This window comes from Coregonus lavaretus (assembly GCF_964263955.1).
Source record: "Coregonus lavaretus genome assembly, chromosome: 11".
Taxonomy (NCBI): domain Eukaryota; kingdom Metazoa; phylum Chordata; class Actinopteri; order Salmoniformes; family Salmonidae; genus Coregonus; species Coregonus lavaretus.
In genome coordinates this window covers 10172212-10192160 of record NC_139998.1, presented here as the reverse complement: position 1 = coordinate 10192160, position 19949 = coordinate 10172212, and the positions used below count along the sequence as shown (strand labels likewise).

Genomic DNA, 19949 nt, shown 5'->3' with positions numbered 1-19949 from the left:
GAGCAAGAGCGCATGCTCTGTTGATTTTACATTCCTGTAGACTATATCAATCCATCGCAGAGCGATTGTCAACCACAAAAAAATAACAAAGAGCAACGAAAAGGGAATTTTGGTGAAATTTAGGAGGTGAATGTAACGAGTATAATAATATTGTTCTATTGTCTTTCACCAGAATCCTTTTATTGACGGACTTTGTTATTTTTCATGTCTTCAGCTATGTGATAGATTGCTTTGGTCTGCTATAATGTCAGATCAATGCGTGCGTGTGCTCTCTGCTCAGTGTGCTGCTTGTGCTTAATGCTTGCTGAGAAGCGGTATGTATTTATGGGACAAGTGCTCCAGTATATTATTGTTTAAAAAGTGTAGAACACATAAAAGTGCATGTGCAATTCATAAAAGTTTCCTAATGTTGTAGTGACACGACTGAACTAGAGGTGATTATAGCTAGTATTAGTATTGTGTAAAAAAAAAATTATACCGTGTCGTTTATGCAATGCTAGGTTGGCTATTTGGCTAGCTAGCTAGCAGGGTGTTTTATATACACTTGCATTTCAAGTGGAGAACTGGATCACTAAAAAGCAGCATGCAGGCAAAGTGCCGGTCAGCCATACAGCTGCAGTACACCCTTTGCAGGGGTCTTCCAATAATTTTCTGACAAGGTATGGTTGTGCTGATGTAGCTAGCTAGCTAACGTTAAGCATGGGGAGAAGGGGAGCTCAAGCTGGAGTATTTCGATTTTTGGAGATATCTGCTATTTTCTGAAACCTTGAGCCTCAAATCATATCAAACAATGTAGCAAGACAACATAGTAACGTTAGCGTAATTGACCATTTTTGATCCTGAAATAATTTGAGGTGGTCCCAATGACATTTCCTGCTAGGTTATAGGGGGTTAATGTAAATAGCCTACACATACAAAAAAAAAAATAGCTTGTTTAAAGGTGCAATCTGTGATTGCTAGATCCATTTTTGGACTTTTAAATTAATGATCTATACCCATTGATTCTTGAAGAATGTACTGTAATTTAAAAATGCCTTATGAATTTAGTTCAACTGTTGTACCCCATCAGAACCCAAACTGTCACTCCCTGGCTCTGGGACTCTATATGTTGAGCCAGGGTGTGTTCATTCTATGTGTTCTATTTCTATGTTGGGGGTTCTAGGTTGTGTATTTCTATGTTGGCCTGAGTGACTCCCAATCAGAGGCAACGAGTGTCAGCTGTTGGCTGGTTGTCTCTGATTGGGAGCCATATTTATACTGTCTGTTTTCCTTTTGTGTTTGTGGGTTCTTGTTCCAGTTGGTCATTGTTACCGTGGACTTCACGAGTCGTTTCTTGTTTTGTTGGTTGTGTATGTTATCACTGAAGATAATAAATACCATGTTCGTTCAACACGCTGCGCATTGGTCTACTCCTTACCTCGATCGTGACAGAAGAACCCACCTTAAAAGGACCAAGCAGCGTGTCCAGGAGCAGGCAGACTGGACATGGGAGGAAGCGCCGGGTAAGGAGATGGAGAGGTTGGCGATGGCCCAGGTGGGCAAATCGTGGTCCTGGGAGGACATGCTCGGGGGCAAGGGACCTTGGGCTAGGATTAAGGCCCTGGCGAGAGAGGAGCAGCGGCGTCAGCAGTGCCATCGTCGGACGGACGAGAGGCAACCCAAAAAATTTTTTAGGGGGGGGCACACGGCATGGGCGGCTGGGCAGCAGGAGGCTGCCACAGGGCGATTTGGAGAGGAGGCCACCGGGTTAGGGGGGCCAGAAGGCAGGTTGGCGGAGCCTGGATGGAGAGCGGAACCAACTTCCCGTACTCAGGCATGGCAGCATGGGACGGGGCAGGTTCCGCGGTATGCGGAGCGGCGTACTGTGCCACGAGTGGTCCGGCATAGTCCTGTACGTCCTGTGCGAGCACCCCGCACGTGTCATGCGAAGGGGGGTATGCAGCCAGGACGGAGTGTGCCGGCTCAACGCTCGTGGTCTCCAATGCCTCTCCGCAGTCCCAGATATCCTGCTCCAGTGTCACGTGCTGTTATGCCAGTACGGGTACACAGCCCTGTACGTCCTGTGCGGATGCCTCACACAGAGTGTGTGAGGGTAGGCATTCAGCCAGGACGGGTTGTGGCCGCTCTTCACTCCAGGTCTCCTATCCGTCTCCACAGCCCGGTTCGGCCTGTCCCTGCTCCACGCACCAAGCCTACGGTGTGCGTCGCCAGCCCAGCCCGGCCTGTCCCTGCTCCACGCACCAAGCCTACGGTGTGCGTCGCCAGCCCAGCCCGGCCTGTCCCTGCTCCACGCACCAAGCCTACGGGGTGCGTCGCCAGCCCAGCCCGGCCTGTCCCTGCTCCACGCACCAAGCCTACGGTGTGCGTCGCCAGCCCAGCCCGGCCTGTCCCTGCTCCACGCACCAAGCCTACGGGGTGCGTCGCCAGCCCAGCCCGGCCTGTCCCTGCTCCACGCACCAAGCCTACGGGGTGCGTCGCCAGCCCAGCCCGGCCTGTCCCTGCTCCACGCACCAAGTCTACGGTGCGCGTCGCCAGCCCGGCCCGGCCTGTTCCTGCCACTCGCATCAAGCCTACGGTGTGCGTCGCCAGCCCGGCCCGGCCTGTTCCCTGCCACTCGCACCAAGCCTACGGTGCGCGTCGCCAGCCCGGCCCGGCCTGTTCCTGCCACTCGCACCAAGCCAGGGGTGCGAGTCGCCAGCCCGGCCCGGCCTGTTCCTGCCACTCGCACCAAGCCAGGGGTGCGAGTCGTCAGCCTGGTCCAGAACGTTCCTGCTACTCGCACCAAGCCAGGGGTGCGAGTCGTCAGCCTGGTCCAGCCCGTTCCTGCTACTCGCACCAAGCCAGGGGTGCGAGTCGTCAGCCCTGTAAAGCCCGTTCCGGCTCCACGCACCAAGCCAGGGGTGCGCATCGTCAGCCCAGTCCGGTCCGTTCCTGCCTCACGCACCAAGCCAGGGGTGCGCGTCGTCAGTCCGGCACAACCCGTGCCTGGGTCATCGGTGCCAAATCAGGTACCGCTCAACTGCTCCACAACGGAGCTGAAGCTAGCCGTTCCTGCTACGTTCAGGTCAGCTCCAGCCAGCGGGGCCAGACCGGACCAGGGGCGCTATGGGGGGATTATTGGAGGGTGGTGGGCAAGGCCGGAGCCAGAACCGCCGCCGAGGAGGTATGCCCACCCAGCCCTCCCCTGTTTTGCTCTTATTGAGGCGCGGTCGCAGTCCGCGCCTTTAGGGGGGGGTACTGTCACACCCTGGCTCTGGGACTCTATATGTTGAGCCAGGGTGTGTTCATTCTATGTGTTCTATTTCTATGTTGGGGGTTCTAGGTTGTGTATTTCTATGTTGGCCTGAGTGACTCCCAATCAGAGGCAACGAGTGTCAGCTGTTGGCTGGTTGTCTCTGATTGGGAGCCATATTTATACTGTCTGTTTTCCTTTTGTGTTTGTGGGTTCTTGTTCCAGTTGGTCATTGTTACCGTGGACTTCACGAGTCGTTTCTTGTTTTGTTGGTTGTGTATGTTATCACTGAAGATAATAAATACCATGTTCGTTCAACACGCTGCGCATTGGTCTACTCCTTACCTCGATCGTGACACAAACTATCATCTTGTTTCACTCCATTGTTTGTAAACAAACACAGTATAGCCTCATAACATCGTTAAAGGTATAGGCAGCATTGCAACAAAGACGCGGAAGACGCAGATTTCTTAACACGCTACTAATGGGAGATTACACGGCGCTCTGAGCTAAAATAACACTGGTTGCAACGAAAAAACATTTACATTTTAATAATTTAGCAGGCGCTCTTATCCAGAGCGACTTACATCCAGTAGGAATCATGCAGGTAGTCCATCAGGAAAACAATCCTGCAGATAGTTCTCAAATAAATCCTGCAGGAATTGTCCTACACCAAAATGGCTCCAAAATCTTTTGGGATATCCTATAGGTAAGATTCCTGCAGGTAATTCCACAAGATTTTCAAGGCCATTTTCCTGTAGGACAACCTGCTGGATTCCTTCCTCATCCTTCAGAGAATGTCATGTAGGACAATCCACATTCTTTCAGAAGAATGGACAGAAAGCACAAGATATCAGATTGCATGGCAATTGTACTATACAATGAAGCAACAGCGGATGTTTGTCCATTTCACCAGCACTGCAGAAAAGATTATTCCTAGGAGAAAGAAAAAGCATATTTTGTAACAAGTCGGAAAGTAATGGTGGCATCAAATGAACAGCTTATGTGTATTGGTGTGAAGGGAAACGGATGTCTGCAATGGTAAACTTGGTTATAGTTGGTTTTAATATGACTGGGACACCAACAAAATCTGTGAGTATGTGGGTGTATTAGGCTCTGTTTTAATGGGAGAAATGAGAGGCTGAAACTGTGTGATGTTACCTTCGCCTGCATGGCTGTCAAGTGCTGCCTTCTGTGGTAGTCAGTCTCACTGTTGTTTACAGGCTCTGTCTTAACTGGGGAGGAGAAGGCAGAGTTCAGAATATAACTGCAGGACATCTGTGTGTGTGTTACATGAAAAACTGCGACAAAAGTGCAAATTATATACTGTAGTAGTAAAAGACAACCTACTCACATTTAACTAGTAGACTACTGAACTCATTTACGAACGCGCAATAACCGTTCAATATGACCGGTGTCAGTAAGTGTCGGCAAAAAAACATAATTAAATTGTTGCCAGCTGCACAATGACAGTCACCAACACTAAATAACATGAAAACAGCCTAACCAGTGACCCCACTTAGAAATGTCCTTGTTTTCGAAAGAAAAGCATTTTTTTGTCCATTAAAATACATTCAAATTGATCAGAAATACAGTGTAGACATTGTTAATGTTGTAAATGGCTATTGTAGCTGGAAACGGCTGATTTTTTACGGAATATCTACATAGGCGTACAGAGGCCCATTATCAGCAACCATCAGTCCTGTGTTCCAATGGCACGTTCTTTGCAACTCTGCCTAGAAAGGTCAGCATCCCGGAGTCGCCTCTTCACTGTTGACGTTGAGACTGGTGTTTTGCTAATCAAGTTTTCAGCATAATTGCAAAAGGGTTTTCTAATGATCAATTAGCCTTTTAAAATGATAAACTTGGATTAGCAAACACAGCTTGCCATTGGAACACAGTACTGATGGTTGCTGATAATGGGCCTCTGTACGCCTATGTAGATATTCCATAGAAGATCTGCCGTTTCCAGCTACAATAGCCATTTAAAACATTAACAATGTCTACACTGTATTTCTGATCAATTTGTTGTTATTTTAATGGACAAAAAAATTGCTTTTCTTTCAAAAACAATGACATTTCTAAGAGACCCCAAACTTTTGAACGGTAGTGTGTGCGCACACACACAAATACATACACATACCCTTTAAAAAATATATTTTCTCCTTTATTACTTTCTAACCCTACCACTCCTCCCCTAATTGGAGTAAACTAGTGAACAACAACGATTAGGCCTCTACTTCCATCATATACATACTCTATACATTTTATACATTACATTTAAGTCATTTAGCAGACGCTCTTATCCAGAGCGACTTACAAATTGGTGCATTCAACTTAGTATAGCCAGTGGGACAACCACCACCTTTTTCCCCTTATTTTTTTTTTTATGGGGGGGTGGGGTGGGGGAGGGGGGTAGAAGGATTACTGTTATACTATTCCAGGTATTCCTTAAAGAGGTAGGGTTTCAAGTGTCTCCGGAAGGTGGACAAAGTCTATTTTACAATAGTTATATTTTGTTTGTTTTTACTCCTGTCTTTCCTCTACCCTCACCCATCCATTTCTGATGTCCATCCGGTTTGATTTCTATTTGCCATATCTTTCAAACTGTGCTCTTTCACAAAAGTTCTTAACCTATAACCTATATGTGTTTTATGGACACAGTATGTTTTACATTAGCTATCTTGTTTTACATTAGCTATCTTGTTGTTATTAGTTGTTATTAGTCCCAAGTTGTTATTCAACCCCTCCCATCTATCTCTTAACACCATCCAGTTTTGATTTCTATTTGCCATATATTTTTCAACTGTGCTGTTATGTTTCACAAAGGTTCTGAATCTTTCTATTTTCATTGTTTCTACAGATTGTAAATAAACAATTTTACTAAAGTATTATTATATTATTGATCGATTGACTTTGACTTTTCAGATCACCCAGTAGTGCTGTCTGCAGGGTTAGCTCCAGGTAAATATTGCAATTCTTCTGCCATTCCTGGACCTGTGACCAAAAACAAGCTACATATGGACAGTACCTAAACAAATGATCTAATGATTCTGTCTCTTCGCAGACAAATCTGTAGAGTTGGGAAGGTTGTATCCCCATATAAATAACATTTTATTGGTTGCAAGAATTTTGTATAATTTAAATTGAAAAATTCTAAGTTTTGGATCCGGCGTCGTTTTGCGTATCAGTTCCTAAACCATGTGCCATGGAATCGGTACGTCCAAAATCTCTTCCCAACTATTTTGCGATCTACAGTGGGGAAAAAAAGTATTTAGTCAGCCACCAATTGTGCAAGTTCTCCCACTTAAAAAGATGAGAGAGGCCTGTAATTTTCATCATAGGTACACGTCAACTATGACAGACAAATTGAGGGAAAAAAATCCAGAAAATCACATTGTAGGATTTTTTATGAATTTATTTGCAAATTATGGTGGAAAATAAGTATTTGGTCACCTACAAACAAGCAAGATTTCTGGCTCTCACAGACTTGTAACTTCTTCTTTAAGAGGCTCCTCTGTCCTCCACTCGTTACCTGTATTAATGACACCTGTTTGAACTTGTTATCAGTATAAAAGACACCTGTCCACAACCTCAAACGGTCACACTCCAAACTCCACTATGGCCAAGACCAAAGAGCTGTCAAAAGACACCAGAAACAAAATTGTAGACCTGCACCAGGCTGGGAAGACTGAATCTGCAATAGGTAAGCAGCTTGGTTTGAAGAAATCAACTGTGGGAGCAATTATTAGGAAATGGAAGACATACAAGACCACTGATAATCTCCCTCGATCTGGGGCTCCACGCAAGATCTCACCCTGTGGGGTCAAAATGATCACAAGAACGGTGAGCAAAAATCCCAGAACCACACGCGGGGACCTAGTGAATGACCTGCAGAGAGCTGGGACCAAAGTAACAAAGCCTACCATCAGTAACACACTATGCTGCCAGGGACTCAAATCCTGCAGTGCCAGACGTGTCCCCCTGCTTAAGCCAGTATATCTCCAGGCCCGTCTGAAGTTTGCTAGAGTGCATTTGGATGATCCAGAAGAGGATTGGGAGAATGTCATATGGTCAGATGAAACCAAAATATAACTTTTTGGTAAAAACTCAACTCGTCGTGTTTGGAGGACAAAGAATGCTGAGTTGCATCCAAAGAACACCATACCTACTGTGAAGCATGGGGGTGGAAACATCATGCTTTGGGGCTGTTTTTCTGCAAAGGGACCAGGACGACTGATCCGTGTAAAGGAAAGAATGAATGGGGCCATGTATCGTGTGATTTTGAGTGAAAACCTCCTTCCATCAGCAAGGGCATTGAAGATGAAACGTGGCTGGGTCTTTCAGCATGACAATGATCCCAAACACACCGCCCGGGCAACGAAGGAGTGGATTCGTAAGAAGCATTTCAAGGTCCTGGAGTGGCCTAGCCAGTCTCCAGATCTCAACCCCATAGAAAATCTTTGGAGGGAGTTGAAAGTCTGTGTTGCCCAGCGACAGCCCCAAAACATCACTGCTCTAGAGGAGATCTGCATGGAGGAATGGGCCAAAATATCAGCAACAGTATGTGAAAACCTTGTGAAGACTTACAGAAAACGTTTGACCTGTGTCATTGCCAACAAAGGGTATATAACAAAGTATTGAGAAACTTTTGTTATTGACCAAATACTTATTTTCCACCATAATTTGCAAATAAATTCATAAAAAATCCTACAATGTGATTTTCTGGATTTTTTTTTCTCATTTTGTCTGTCATAGTTGACGTGTAACTATGATGAAAATTACAGACCTCTCTCATCTTTTTAAGTGGGAGAACTTGCACAATTGGTGGCTGACTAAATACTTTTTTTCCCCACTGTATATGGCACAGCTGTCAATTTTTGTGTCCTTAAATGAAACTGATATACTTTTTTATTTATCACAATTTTCTTTAACCAATTATGGTCTTTAATGCAGGACCTGTAGACAAGTTCCTTACTTTTCCCCCTTCCACTTTCCTCTTCCATTTTTGCTGTAATATTGCAATTAGTTGGTTGTAATTTTGGGTAGCTGCATGTGCGACATAAGTCCACCAGTCCTACCTATGATATAATTTACGAAGATTATACCTTTTTAAAACATTCTTTCAAGAAATAAATGTTTTTTTTTATCAATTAGTATATATGAGTTTAACCACAATATTTGTTGCATTATTTGTTCTGTCTTTTCTGGTGGATTACATTGAAATTCCAACCAACTTTCTATGGCTTGTTTAAAAAATAGCAATATACTATTAGTTTAGTTTGAGTATACTGTAAACAAACGGTATCCTTTCAGTTGAGCGTACTAACGCTTCACCTGTCTACCGGAAGTTGATGCTGTTGCTGTGCAACCTCTTGCTAGCTTGTTAGCGTCACAAATTACTAGCTAGACATCTTACGACTTCATTAACAATGTCCATTGAAAACGCACAATGACTATACCACTTAGCGAAGCTAAGAATGACGTGAATAATCAAGTCAATACACACTGAGTAGTTAGTTAGATAGCATATAGTTAATATACTGGCAAGTTCGATGTATTAGTAACCAACCAATGTTAGGTAGCTAGCTAACATACCGGTACATACTGCTGTAATGATATGCTATGCGGTTCTTAAGGATAGCGTAGCTAACAAATTGTCAGCCAACATAACGTGGAACGTAGCTTATTTGAAAAGTCGTTACTTTATTACATTGCTCAACATTTTCTTAACATTTGTCATAGATAGTTAAAGCAATCAATTTGTATCCCCTCTCGTCGGACTTCGGCTGCATAATTTCCGCCATTTACTTCAAATATGAAAACGTTGTGAAGCCAAGCCCATTTCTGAAGAATTGCCTTATGGGCCCTAAAAGCACAGAAATAGTGTCCACTGCTTGTATACCTCGTATTTTGGCTAAATTAGTACGACATGCGGGAACTTTTGGCATACTAACTATATCCATACTAAATGTACCTCACAAATAGTACGGTTAGTATAAATATTCGAACACAGCTTCACTCATCATCACAAATTGTAAGCCAGCTAGTTACAGTGCCTCCTAAACACATGATTGACGTCGGGAAAAGAGAGTGGGCTTTCAGCTGATCATTGATTTACATCAATCAACAGTTAGCTAGCTAGCTAGCTTGATTTCTTTTACTGATTGTGATTTATTTTCAATGCTCGTTTCAAATAACTTCATAATATAAATAATCTAACTCAAGATATATGGCTGGCTGGCTAATGTGGATATTAGCTTGTGTGGATATTTTTATATTGGGGTTAGCTAGACTACCTGTGTTGCTGCTGCCCTGACACACATGTGCAATTCCTGACTGAAGAAGGGATGGAGTTGGGTCGTTGATGCAGACGTTGATCTATGTCTTTCTGCCTCTCTGCTGCGCATATGAGCCAACCAGACTGAATATTGATGATGTAGGCTAAATCAAGTGATATCAAGTGTTAATAAAATGTTATGTTGCTGTGGCAGTACTGTTGATATTTAAACTAGGAGATAGCTACACACACTCAATCGGTGACTGCATCTCTCAAGCTATGCATATTTGGATACCGGTTCCACAATCTCTGTACAGGGGACCCTGGGAAAAATACGCAACCGTGCGCATGCGAGCTTCGTACAGGGTGATCAACAGGCGGAACCAACGGATGGGGTGGAGGGTGGTGACGACTTGCGGGCAGTGGGTTTTGATAAACAATGACAAAAACTAAATGGGGGGGGGGGGGGGATTATAGCACCACCCAAAAGGACACTTGAGACTGGAAGGGCAAAAGGGCACAGGTAGAGCCCTCTATGCACATGCCTGTTACCATGTTATTATCCAGTTATTAATGAGCTGGAATGTAAAGTGTCTCCTCCCAGTGTCTCCTCCATCACTGACAATATTGAAATAGCGTGAGCCATGAGGTGTGATGGATTTACTGTAGCCAATCATTTTCCATGCTTCAATCAGGCTATGAGAGATGGGATGGATATGAGACATGTTTTTGGTATTTGTAACAGAGAGACATACATTTACAGTCAATTATCATGTGAAAGAAAACAGGCAAATATCTATGACATAAATGGTTAGTTCCAGGCAAAGTCCCTTAGACTGAGTCAGTTAGAAGTTGAGGAGGTTATATTACAATTATTAGCCAGCTTTCAAGTACAAATGGTTGTTATACAAACAATTTTAATGGTCTGACTTCATATGATTTCTTTGCTTGCACCTTTTCGATAATCTTACAGACCACAAACCTTTCTGTCCCTACAGGGAACGAGCCTCTGAGGTTCCTGCCAGAAGTAGTGGAGAGAAGCCTCCTGTCACTACTTGTCATTCCTATTGCAGCCATCGTGTTTCTGTTTGTGTGGAAGGTGAGCTGTTCTTTGACCCTAAGGACCTGCAACTTAACCTGATTGTTGGCAATTGTCATTCCAGTGTTTGAGTCTGGTGCCACTCTATAGATTGTTGTTTTGTCTGTGGACATTGTGCAGTCTATGTTCATTGTTAATCTCTTTGATTGCAAGTACATTTTTTGGTCTTTGATGGTTGTTTTCTCTGTGACTGTCTGGGTGTTTCTTTCCCAGTAACTGCTACTTTGACTTTTGTTTTGTTAGTGAATTTGACTGTGTGTGTTTGTGGGTTACCATGGGTTCCCTTGGTGTTTTAAAGATCCAATGCAGCCTTAAGTAAGTTACTGTGATTCGTTTTAAAGGAAAATTGTAACAAATAAACAAAAATAGCTTCTTAGCAAAGAGCAATTCCTCAAGCAAGAATTTAGCTAGGACTGTCTGGGAGTGGTCTGTGTGGGGAGGGGAAAACTGAAAACTATCTGTTGTTGTCAGAGAGGTTTGGAACTCTTTCTTATCAGTATATTAACTAATTTTCAGCCTGGTGATGTCACCAGGCAGGACAAAACTCCATCCCACCAAAACAAGTTGACATTTCAGGTTGTCTTTTCAAACAGCTCTTACACTAAAAGGGCATTATCATAATTTTCACAATTTCACAGTATTATTCCAACCTCAGTGTGGAAATACATATAAAACACAGGAAAATCACGTTTTTGACTGCTCTGGGCCTTTAACTAAGTGTTACTCTTATCTAACAGGTGAAATCCAGGAGCAACCAACATCAATCAGATGAACCGAACTCAGTTGAAGGGGGCCTCTTCACAGGAACAGAAGGGAGTTTGGCACCTCCACTAGATGACATTTCTGAAAAGTAAAGACATTCACTCATCTGTTGTTTAATTTAATCTATCAATTCACTAATCTTAATATCTGACAGGTTTGCGTGTGCCAAAATAATTTAGTAGTTTTGTGGTGAGGTGAATTTTTATCTACATATGTCAATAGATTTATGGTAAATGTTTTGTCCATTACAGGAACAGATTGAACATCATTGAGACAGTGTAATTGTTCAATCCATGGAAATTGGTGAGATTTTTCATATCAATACGTGACCTCAAAGACGGAAAACCATCTTAGCCAACTGCTGACATTTATGGCTTGACAACGAAGAGTATGGAACTAGGATAATTATTCTTAGCTCGCTGTATGTAAAGATTAACACTAATTTACTGTACATCCACTTCTTTCTATCTCTCTCTCTTAGGTGTACAGAGGAGTCATCTAAGAAAGAGCAAGCAAACAAAAGCAAACATAAAACTGAATTTCTTATGGTGAAAGACTTGCTTCTTTCCTGTCTAGAAACTGCCAGTCTTCACATACCAGAACCAGATAATGGTATCACATTGACTCCACACAAAAATGTGCTCAGTCTTATCACTCCTGCAATAAGCTGGGAGTTTTTCTTGCGAGAATATATTAACCTGTCGTCTACTATCAAATTTCATCAAAGGAAGCTGAAAAGGAGTGTGTGATTCTCCTGGAAACATCTGGAGACATCAATAACTGTTGGAAACACAGTGAACTTCATGGGAATAAGTTGGTTTCACTAGCACTCCCCCGTTTGCACTTTGCGTGGGTTTGGCTGGAGCATGGACACTAGTTCTACTCAAGAACGTAGCATAGAACAAACGCCTACAAATGGCTTTCTTTCATTAGGACTGAAGCATAAATGACTACCTCTAGTCGCCCTCACTTTCCTCAACTTCTCAGCAGCATTCCACTCCACTTCCTTCTACATCTTGGTTTCCATTGGACATTCCCTGAGATTCTATTTTGAAATTATTTAGCTAGAAATATTCTCAGATCTAACCATCTGTTTTGTTTGATGTTTTTGGCCATGTAAGTACGGAATGGATGAGGTTGTTGGATGTATTTATTTATTTACTCGGAATGCTGACAGCATAATATTGCTGCGGTTGGAGAAAAACAACTGACAATGATTCAGCTCATCTATAGAAATACTAAATGAGCAGGATAACGTCTACGAGGGTGCATTATAAAGAATACATAACCCATCATTCTGCAATGCATAAAGCCTACATAAACAGCACACTGGAATCTATAAACATGCGTTATCTATATTATTAAAACAGCCATAGAGTGCTGTACATACGCATGTATGATGGTGTTGTTAATTGCTTATGAATGGGTTGTATGAAATGCTTTTGTTGGAGTTGTAAATGTAAAAAAAATGTGCTGCTTTGACTAACTTTCATTTAACCCATTATATACAGTAAAAATTATTCTCCATATTGCAATCAATGGTAGATCTTACATATCCATATTGATTTAGAGCAGACGTTGAGGATCTGATAACGCAAGGTTTTTCTATGCCCTCAATGCACAAGAAAGAGGTGGTCTAGCCTCAAGTAAACCAGTTTGGTATCAGATTCTGCAATTACATTATAACTCTGCTTTGGTATATTGCAGCCTAACCACCCATAAGGTATATTCTGTATCTTGTATGTACACAGCTGTACAGTTTCTGTGAGGACAGTGTCTAGCAGTTTATCCACTGTCTATCAGATCGTGTGGTACTCGTGTTGTACTCAGCAACTCAGGCTACGATATGGCAGCATAATTATAAAGATTAGTCTGACAAAAGTCGGATCCCCAGCCACGGCCATCATTCTATTAAACCCAGAATTTGTGTATGACATTTCACCAACTCATCAGGAGACTACTAAGAATGGAGGCAAACAGTTGACAAAAAAACAATATGGAGGACCTGAGACCAAGAACCTGTCTCATCGATAGGTGTTGGTTGTCTCTCAGTGACCATGAACCAATGGGATAGATACACCGCTGCTAGAAAGTGTTGTGAACAAAACCTAGAGAAGAGTGTTGAATCATTTCCCAACTGGTTGTAATGACCTCCCACCAATGGAAACAACCTGTTACTTGTATTGTCTTTGTTGCCCCTATATGTAAACCCGTTACCCTTATTTCAATACACAATTCTGATACTCATCCAAACAAATGGACCCTAAGCCTAAGTGGAAGCCATATTAAATATCAGGACACAGTCAGCGCAATAACCCTTTTCACTTAAATACTTATACTTATTATATGAAACGGTTCCAATGGAAAAACCTGTTTATGTCATCAAGTGTATTTGGGAAATATATCTTGGACTTTTCTGTTAGAAGAGTGTTTTCATAGTGCAAAATGGAGTGTAAGTAAAAAAAAATAAACACATTGGTGTTCATATAGTTCTCAGCAAAAGTGAGTTTCAGCATGAGTAGCTGAAAATGATTGGTGTATTAAGTGTTGTTTTGTTAAAGCTACAAGAGTATTTTATTCATCTCCAAAATAAATTACTTTGATACACTGAAAAACAAAAAAAAATTGCCACAACAAAACAACATGTAAGCTTTTAAAAGAGTAAACTTAAGAAGTTTTGTGGGTGTTTTACCTATTCTATGAATATTGCGAATAGTTGAAACATGGTTTAAGCTGTGAACAGAAATGTGGTGGCATCACCATCCTGTCAGTCTTAGCGCCTATGAACACAGATATAGCCTGCGTCCCAAATGGCACCCTATTCCCTATAGTATTCAAACCCCTTGACTTTTTCTACATTTGTTACAGCCTTATTCTAAAATGGATTAAATAGATGTTTTCCATTCAATCTACACACAATACCCCATAATGACAAACAAAACCAGATTTGTTTTAAAACGGAAATATCACATTTACATAAATATTCAGACCCTTTACTCAGTACTTTGTTGAAGCACCTTTGGCAGCGATTACAGCCTGTAGTCTTCTAGGTATGACGCTACAAGCTTGGCACACCTATATTTGGCGAGTTTCTCCTATTCTTCTCTGCAAATTCTCTCAAGCTCTGTCAGGTTGGATGGGGAGCGTCGCTACACAGCTATTTTCAGGTCTCTCCAGAGATGTTCGATCGGGTTCAAGTCCAGGTCACTCAAGGTCATTCAGAGACTTGTCCCGAAGCCACTCGTGCGTTGTTTTGGCTGTGTGCCTAGGGTCGTTGTCCTGTTGGAAGGTGAACCTTCGCCCCAGTCTGAGATACTGAGCGCTGTGGAGCAGGTTTTCATCAAGGATCTCTCTGTACTTTGCTCCGTTTATCTTTCCCTCGATCCTGACCAGTGGTCCCAGTCCCTGCCGCTGAAAAACATCCCCACAGCATGATGCTGCCACCATCATGCTTCACCATAGGGATGGTGCCAGGTTTCCTCCAGACGTGAGCCTTGGCATTCAGGCCAAAGAGTTCAATCTTGGTTTCATCAGACCAGAGAATCTTGTTCCTTTAGGTGCCCTTTAGCAAACTCCAAGCGGGCTGTCATGTGCCTTTTACTGAGGAGTGGCTTCCGTCTGGCCACTCTACCATAAAGGCCTGTTTGGTAGAGTGCTGCAGAGATGGTTGTCCTTCTGGAAGGTTCTCCCATCTTCACAGATTAACTCTGGAGCTCTGACAGAGTGACCATCGGGTTCTTGGTTACCTCCCTGACCAAGGCCCTTCTCCCCCGATTGCTCAGTTTGGCCGGGCGGCCAGCTCTAGGAAGAGTCTTGGTGGTTCCAAACTTCTTCCATTTAACCTTTTCACACGTACCAACAAACGGGTGTGATCATTCTACAGTGGTACCTGCAGCGTACGCTCAAACCGGTGTGATTAGAACGCTTATTTAGAACGTCCAGTTTCGATTTACCCAACAGTCAGCATTTGAGCTAGCCACACTGTTTTTTCACAGAAACATTTTGCACAAACACAGCCCTTACAAAGTTATGTCCTGAATGTGACCAGTTTCTTTTTGGATGCAATGTTCAGACATTCACAGAAGTAGCGACAGCATACACAATCATCCAAACCGGAAAATGTAGGCTACTTTAGTCCTAGCGCTAACTGAGGAAAGATTGACCGTAACACAAGCGGTCATATTTAGATAACTCTCAGCTGTCAGAAACCACAATATTAATTAGCTAATAGCAATTACGATTTATAATTCATCACATCACGGGTGAGCTCACCATTGACCGAAATAATTGAGTAAAACACTTTCTAGAAATCAAAAGTAATCCGACGATGGGGAGTTTGTGCACGCTGCCAGGTTTGTTTTTTCGCGTCAACCAAAGATAATAAGACGAGACAAGATGAGTTTGGTCTGTTTGCAGTATACATGTTGAAGGGGGTGTGTCGTCTACGATCATTCACTTCCCTTCATTCACTTCCGGAAGTTTACCCTTCACCTCATTATAACATCTTTGGTCTGACAGATGTTTACGTGACACCCAGAATGCATTGTATAATGTCAACAAACATGGCGCCACACATAACTGGCAAATAGCTTAGCATTAGCTCATTGAAATCAGTACAACCTTAAAAATAGTATTTTACACACATCATAGGTGTCCATTACAATCTATGCAATAATCGGAATGCATTATTTGTCACCAGTACTTGAAAACGTGAATAGAACTGTAAATACATTATGCTCCACACATACTGTATGCTACAGTAGAAACGACAACACGATATACAGAAAATAAGGCACTTACTTTGATAGGAACGCACACAATTCCAAAGTTATTATTTGTAAGGAAAATAACAATGAAGGCAATGCGAGCGCCAGCCAGAAAATGTGCCAATTCGTGCAAGACTGTGCAAATGTCTGCATAGTTGATCTGCGGAAACATTGGTGAAGTGCTTGGGATCTCCGAACTTTGTCCGGCTCAGTAAAGCCTCAAACAAATTGTCCACAACACTGAAATGGGCTAATTCTATTTGAATTAATGAGGAGGTGGAACACACCTCAATTCAAACTGTTGTTAGAAAATACAACTTGTTAGAAAATAATTTGAAATTGACAAGTTGAAACATAGCCTATAAATAATTAGCAGGCAGCGCGTGTTAACTGTCCTGTTGCGTAACAATCACATTTTGGAACAGTGAGTGCATTCTGACATCACGTGCATAAAACAACTCACGCTGGGACGACCGTTAGAGATATGTGGAACTCACGTGTGAAAAGGTTAAGAATGATGGAGGCCACTGTGTTCTTGGGGACCTTCAATGCTGCAGAAATGTTTTGGTACCCTTCCCCAGATCTGTGCCTCTACAAAATCCTGTCTCGGAGCTCTACGGACAATTCCTTTGACCTCATGGCTTGGTTTTTTCTCTGACATGCACTGTCAACTGTGGGACCTTATATAGACAGGTGTGTGCCTTTCCAAATCATGTCCAATCAATTGAATTTACCACAGGTGGACTCCAATCAAGTTGTAGAAACATCTCAAGGATGGTCAATGGAAACAGGATGCACCTGAGCTAAATTTTGAGTCTCATAGCAAATAATTTATGTAAATAAGGTATCTTATTTTTCTTTTCTTTTTTAAAATGTGCTAACATTTCTAAAAACCTGTTTTCGCTTTGTCATTATGGGGTATTGTGTGTAGATTGATGTGTAAATAATTTCATCCATTTTAGAATAAGGCTGTAACCTAACAAAATGTAAAAAATGTCAAGGGGTCTGAATACTTTCCAAATGCACTGTAGTTCACTATATAGGGAATGATCTAGGGAATATGGTGTCATTCCATGGAGCCTCAACAGCCCTGCAGTCCATGGTGAACAGTGCAAGAACCAGCAGCATACCACCGTGCATCCCACTGCTAGCTTGCCTCTCAAGCTAAGCAGGGTTGGTCCTGGATGGGAGACCAGATGCTGCTGTAAGTGGTGTTGGAGGGCCAGTAGGAGGTAGTCTTTCCTCTGGTGTAAAAAAAAATATCCCAATGCCCCAGGGCAGTGATTGGGGACATTGCCCTGTGTAGGGTGCCATCTTTCGGATGGGATGTTAAATGGGTGTCCTGACTCTGTGGTCATTAAAGAGCCATGGCACTTATTGTAAGAGGGTTGGTAATCCCAGTGTCCTGGCTAAATTCCCAATCTGACCATCATGGCCACCTAATCATCCCCAGCTTCCAATTGCCTCATTCCTCTCCCCGTAACCATTCCCGAGGTTGTTGCTCTGAATGAGAATGTGTTCTCAGTCAACTTACCGGGTCAAATAAAAGAGCCCTAACAATGTTTTATGGTATCAGTTCTTCTATGTTGTTTAGCTTATTTAGGTTGAAATTAGCTGTGCCCTGAACAGTGGTCTTTACCTTAATCTCCCACCATCGAAATAGAATTCCAAATTTCTAAATCTAGAATTTCAATTGGGGAATTCTGTGTTTATGTGTTCCAGGAGGTAAGTCTGGGTGCCAAAAGAAAAAGGAATTGTGACCCAGGCGAAAGCTGGGCAACACTCTACTGTATACTGTATTTTTGTATAAATGAAAACAGACATATATATGATGATATGAATAAAGTACACTTATCCAAATATGCAGTGTTGCTGAAGTGTATTTGCTGATCATTTTATAAAAGTTGATAGAAAGAAATACAGTATACCTTGTAGACCAAAGGAAATATATATATATATATATATATATATATATATATATATATACAGTTGAAGTCGGAAGTTTACATACACATATTACCTCAACTAGCCGGTGCCCCCGCACATTGACTCTGCACCGGTACCGCCCTGTATATAGCCTCCCTACTGTTATTTTACTTCAGCTCTTATTTTACTTTTTTATTAAGAAATAAATGCATTGTTGGTTAAGGGCTGTAAGTAAGCATTTAACGGTAATGTCTACACCTGTTGTATTCGGCGCATGTGACAAATAACATTTGATTTGATTTGATCTTAGCCAAATACATTTAACCTCAGTTTTTCACTATTTCTGACATTTAATCCTAGTAAAAAGTCCCTGTCTTAGGTCAGTTAGGATCACCACTTTATTTTAAGAATGTGAAATGTCAGAATAATAGTAGAGAGAATGACTTATTTCAGCTTTTATTTATTTCATCACATTCCCAGTGGGTCAGAAGTTTACATACACTCAATTAATATTTGGTAGCATTGCCTTTAAATTGTTTAACTTTTCAAACGTCAAACATTTTGGGTAGCCTTCCACAAGCTTCCCACAATAAGTTGGGTGAATTTTGGCCCATTCCTCCTGACAGAGCTGGTGTAACTGAGTCAGGTTTGTAGGCCTCCTTGCTCGGCCACACTTTTTCAGTTCTGCCCAATAATTTTCTATAGGATTGAGGTCAGGGCTTTGTGATGGCCACTCCAATACCTTGACTTTGTTGTCCTTAAGCCATTTTGCCACAACTTTGGAAGTATGCTTGGGGTCATTGTCCATTTGGAAGAACCATTTGCGAGCAAGCTTTAACTTCCTGACTGATGTCTTGAGATGTTGCTTCAATATATCCACATCATTTTCCTTCCTCATGATGCCATCTATTTTGTGAAGTGCACCATCCCTCCTGCAGCAAAGCACCCCCACAGCATGATGCTGCCACCCCTGTGCTTCACAGTTGGGATGGTGTTCTTCGGCTTGCAAGCAACCCCCTTTTTCCTTCAAACATAACGATCATTATGGCCAAACAGTTATATTTTTGTTTCATCAGACCAGAGGACATTTCTCCAAAAAGTATGATCTTTGTCCCCATGTGCAGTTGCAAACCGTAGTCTGGCTTTTTTATGGCGGTTTTGGATTAGTGGCTTCTTCCTTGCTCAGCAGCCTTTCAGGTTATGTCGATATAAGACTAGTTTTACTGTGGATATAGATACTTTTGTACCTGTTTCATCCAGCATCTTCACAAGGTCCTTTACTGTTGTTCTGGGATTGATTTGCACTTTTTGCACCAAAGTACGTTCATCTCTAGGAGACAGAACGCGTCTCCTTCATGAGCGGTATGACGGCTGCATGGTCCCATGGTGCTTATACTTGCGTACTATTGTTTGTTCAGATGAACGTGGTACCTTCAGGTGTTTGGAAATTGCTCCCAAGGATGAACCAGACTTGTGGAGGTCTACAATGTTTTTTCTGAGGTCTTGGCTGATTTCTTTCCTTCCCATGATGTCAATCAAAGAGGCACTGACTTTGAAGGTAGGCCTTGAAATACATCCACAGGTACACCTCCAATTGACTCAAATGATGTCAATTAGCCTATCAGAAGCTTCTAAAGCCATGACATTTTCTGGAATTTCCCAAGCTGTTTAAAGGCACAGTCTGACTTCAACTGTGTGTATATCTATATATAAATTCCCTGACTTCACTTCCTCTATAGATGTATTCGAATAAACAACTATTCATTTCAGGGGTGGCGCCGTCATCTAAATAACAGCATCTGATCTCATATCATTGTTTTCATCATGAGTAAATAAAGAGCCAACAAACATGTAAAATATGTCAGTGTGAATACAGCATTGTGT

At 42.2% G+C, this 19949-nt stretch overlaps 1 protein-coding gene across 1 annotated transcript in view; it reads left to right on the top strand.

The window, feature by feature from the left end:
* The window catches only part of LOC311137091 (uncharacterized protein), a 78388-nt gene extending 64405 nt beyond the window's left edge, over window positions 1–13983 (top strand). The window contains exons 6-10 of the mRNA XM_084171424.1: window positions 6161–6196; window positions 10511–10611; window positions 11349–11461; window positions 11625–11676; window positions 11855–13983. Of these exons, the coding sequence (XP_084027550.1) occupies window positions 6161–6196; window positions 10511–10611; window positions 11349–11461; window positions 11625–11655 (281 nt within the window). The 3' untranslated portion in view covers window positions 11656–11676; window positions 11855–13983. The remainder of the gene's footprint in view (window positions 1–6160; window positions 6197–10510; window positions 10612–11348; window positions 11462–11624; window positions 11677–11854) is intronic.
* Window positions 13984–19949: the final 5966 nt, after the last annotated feature.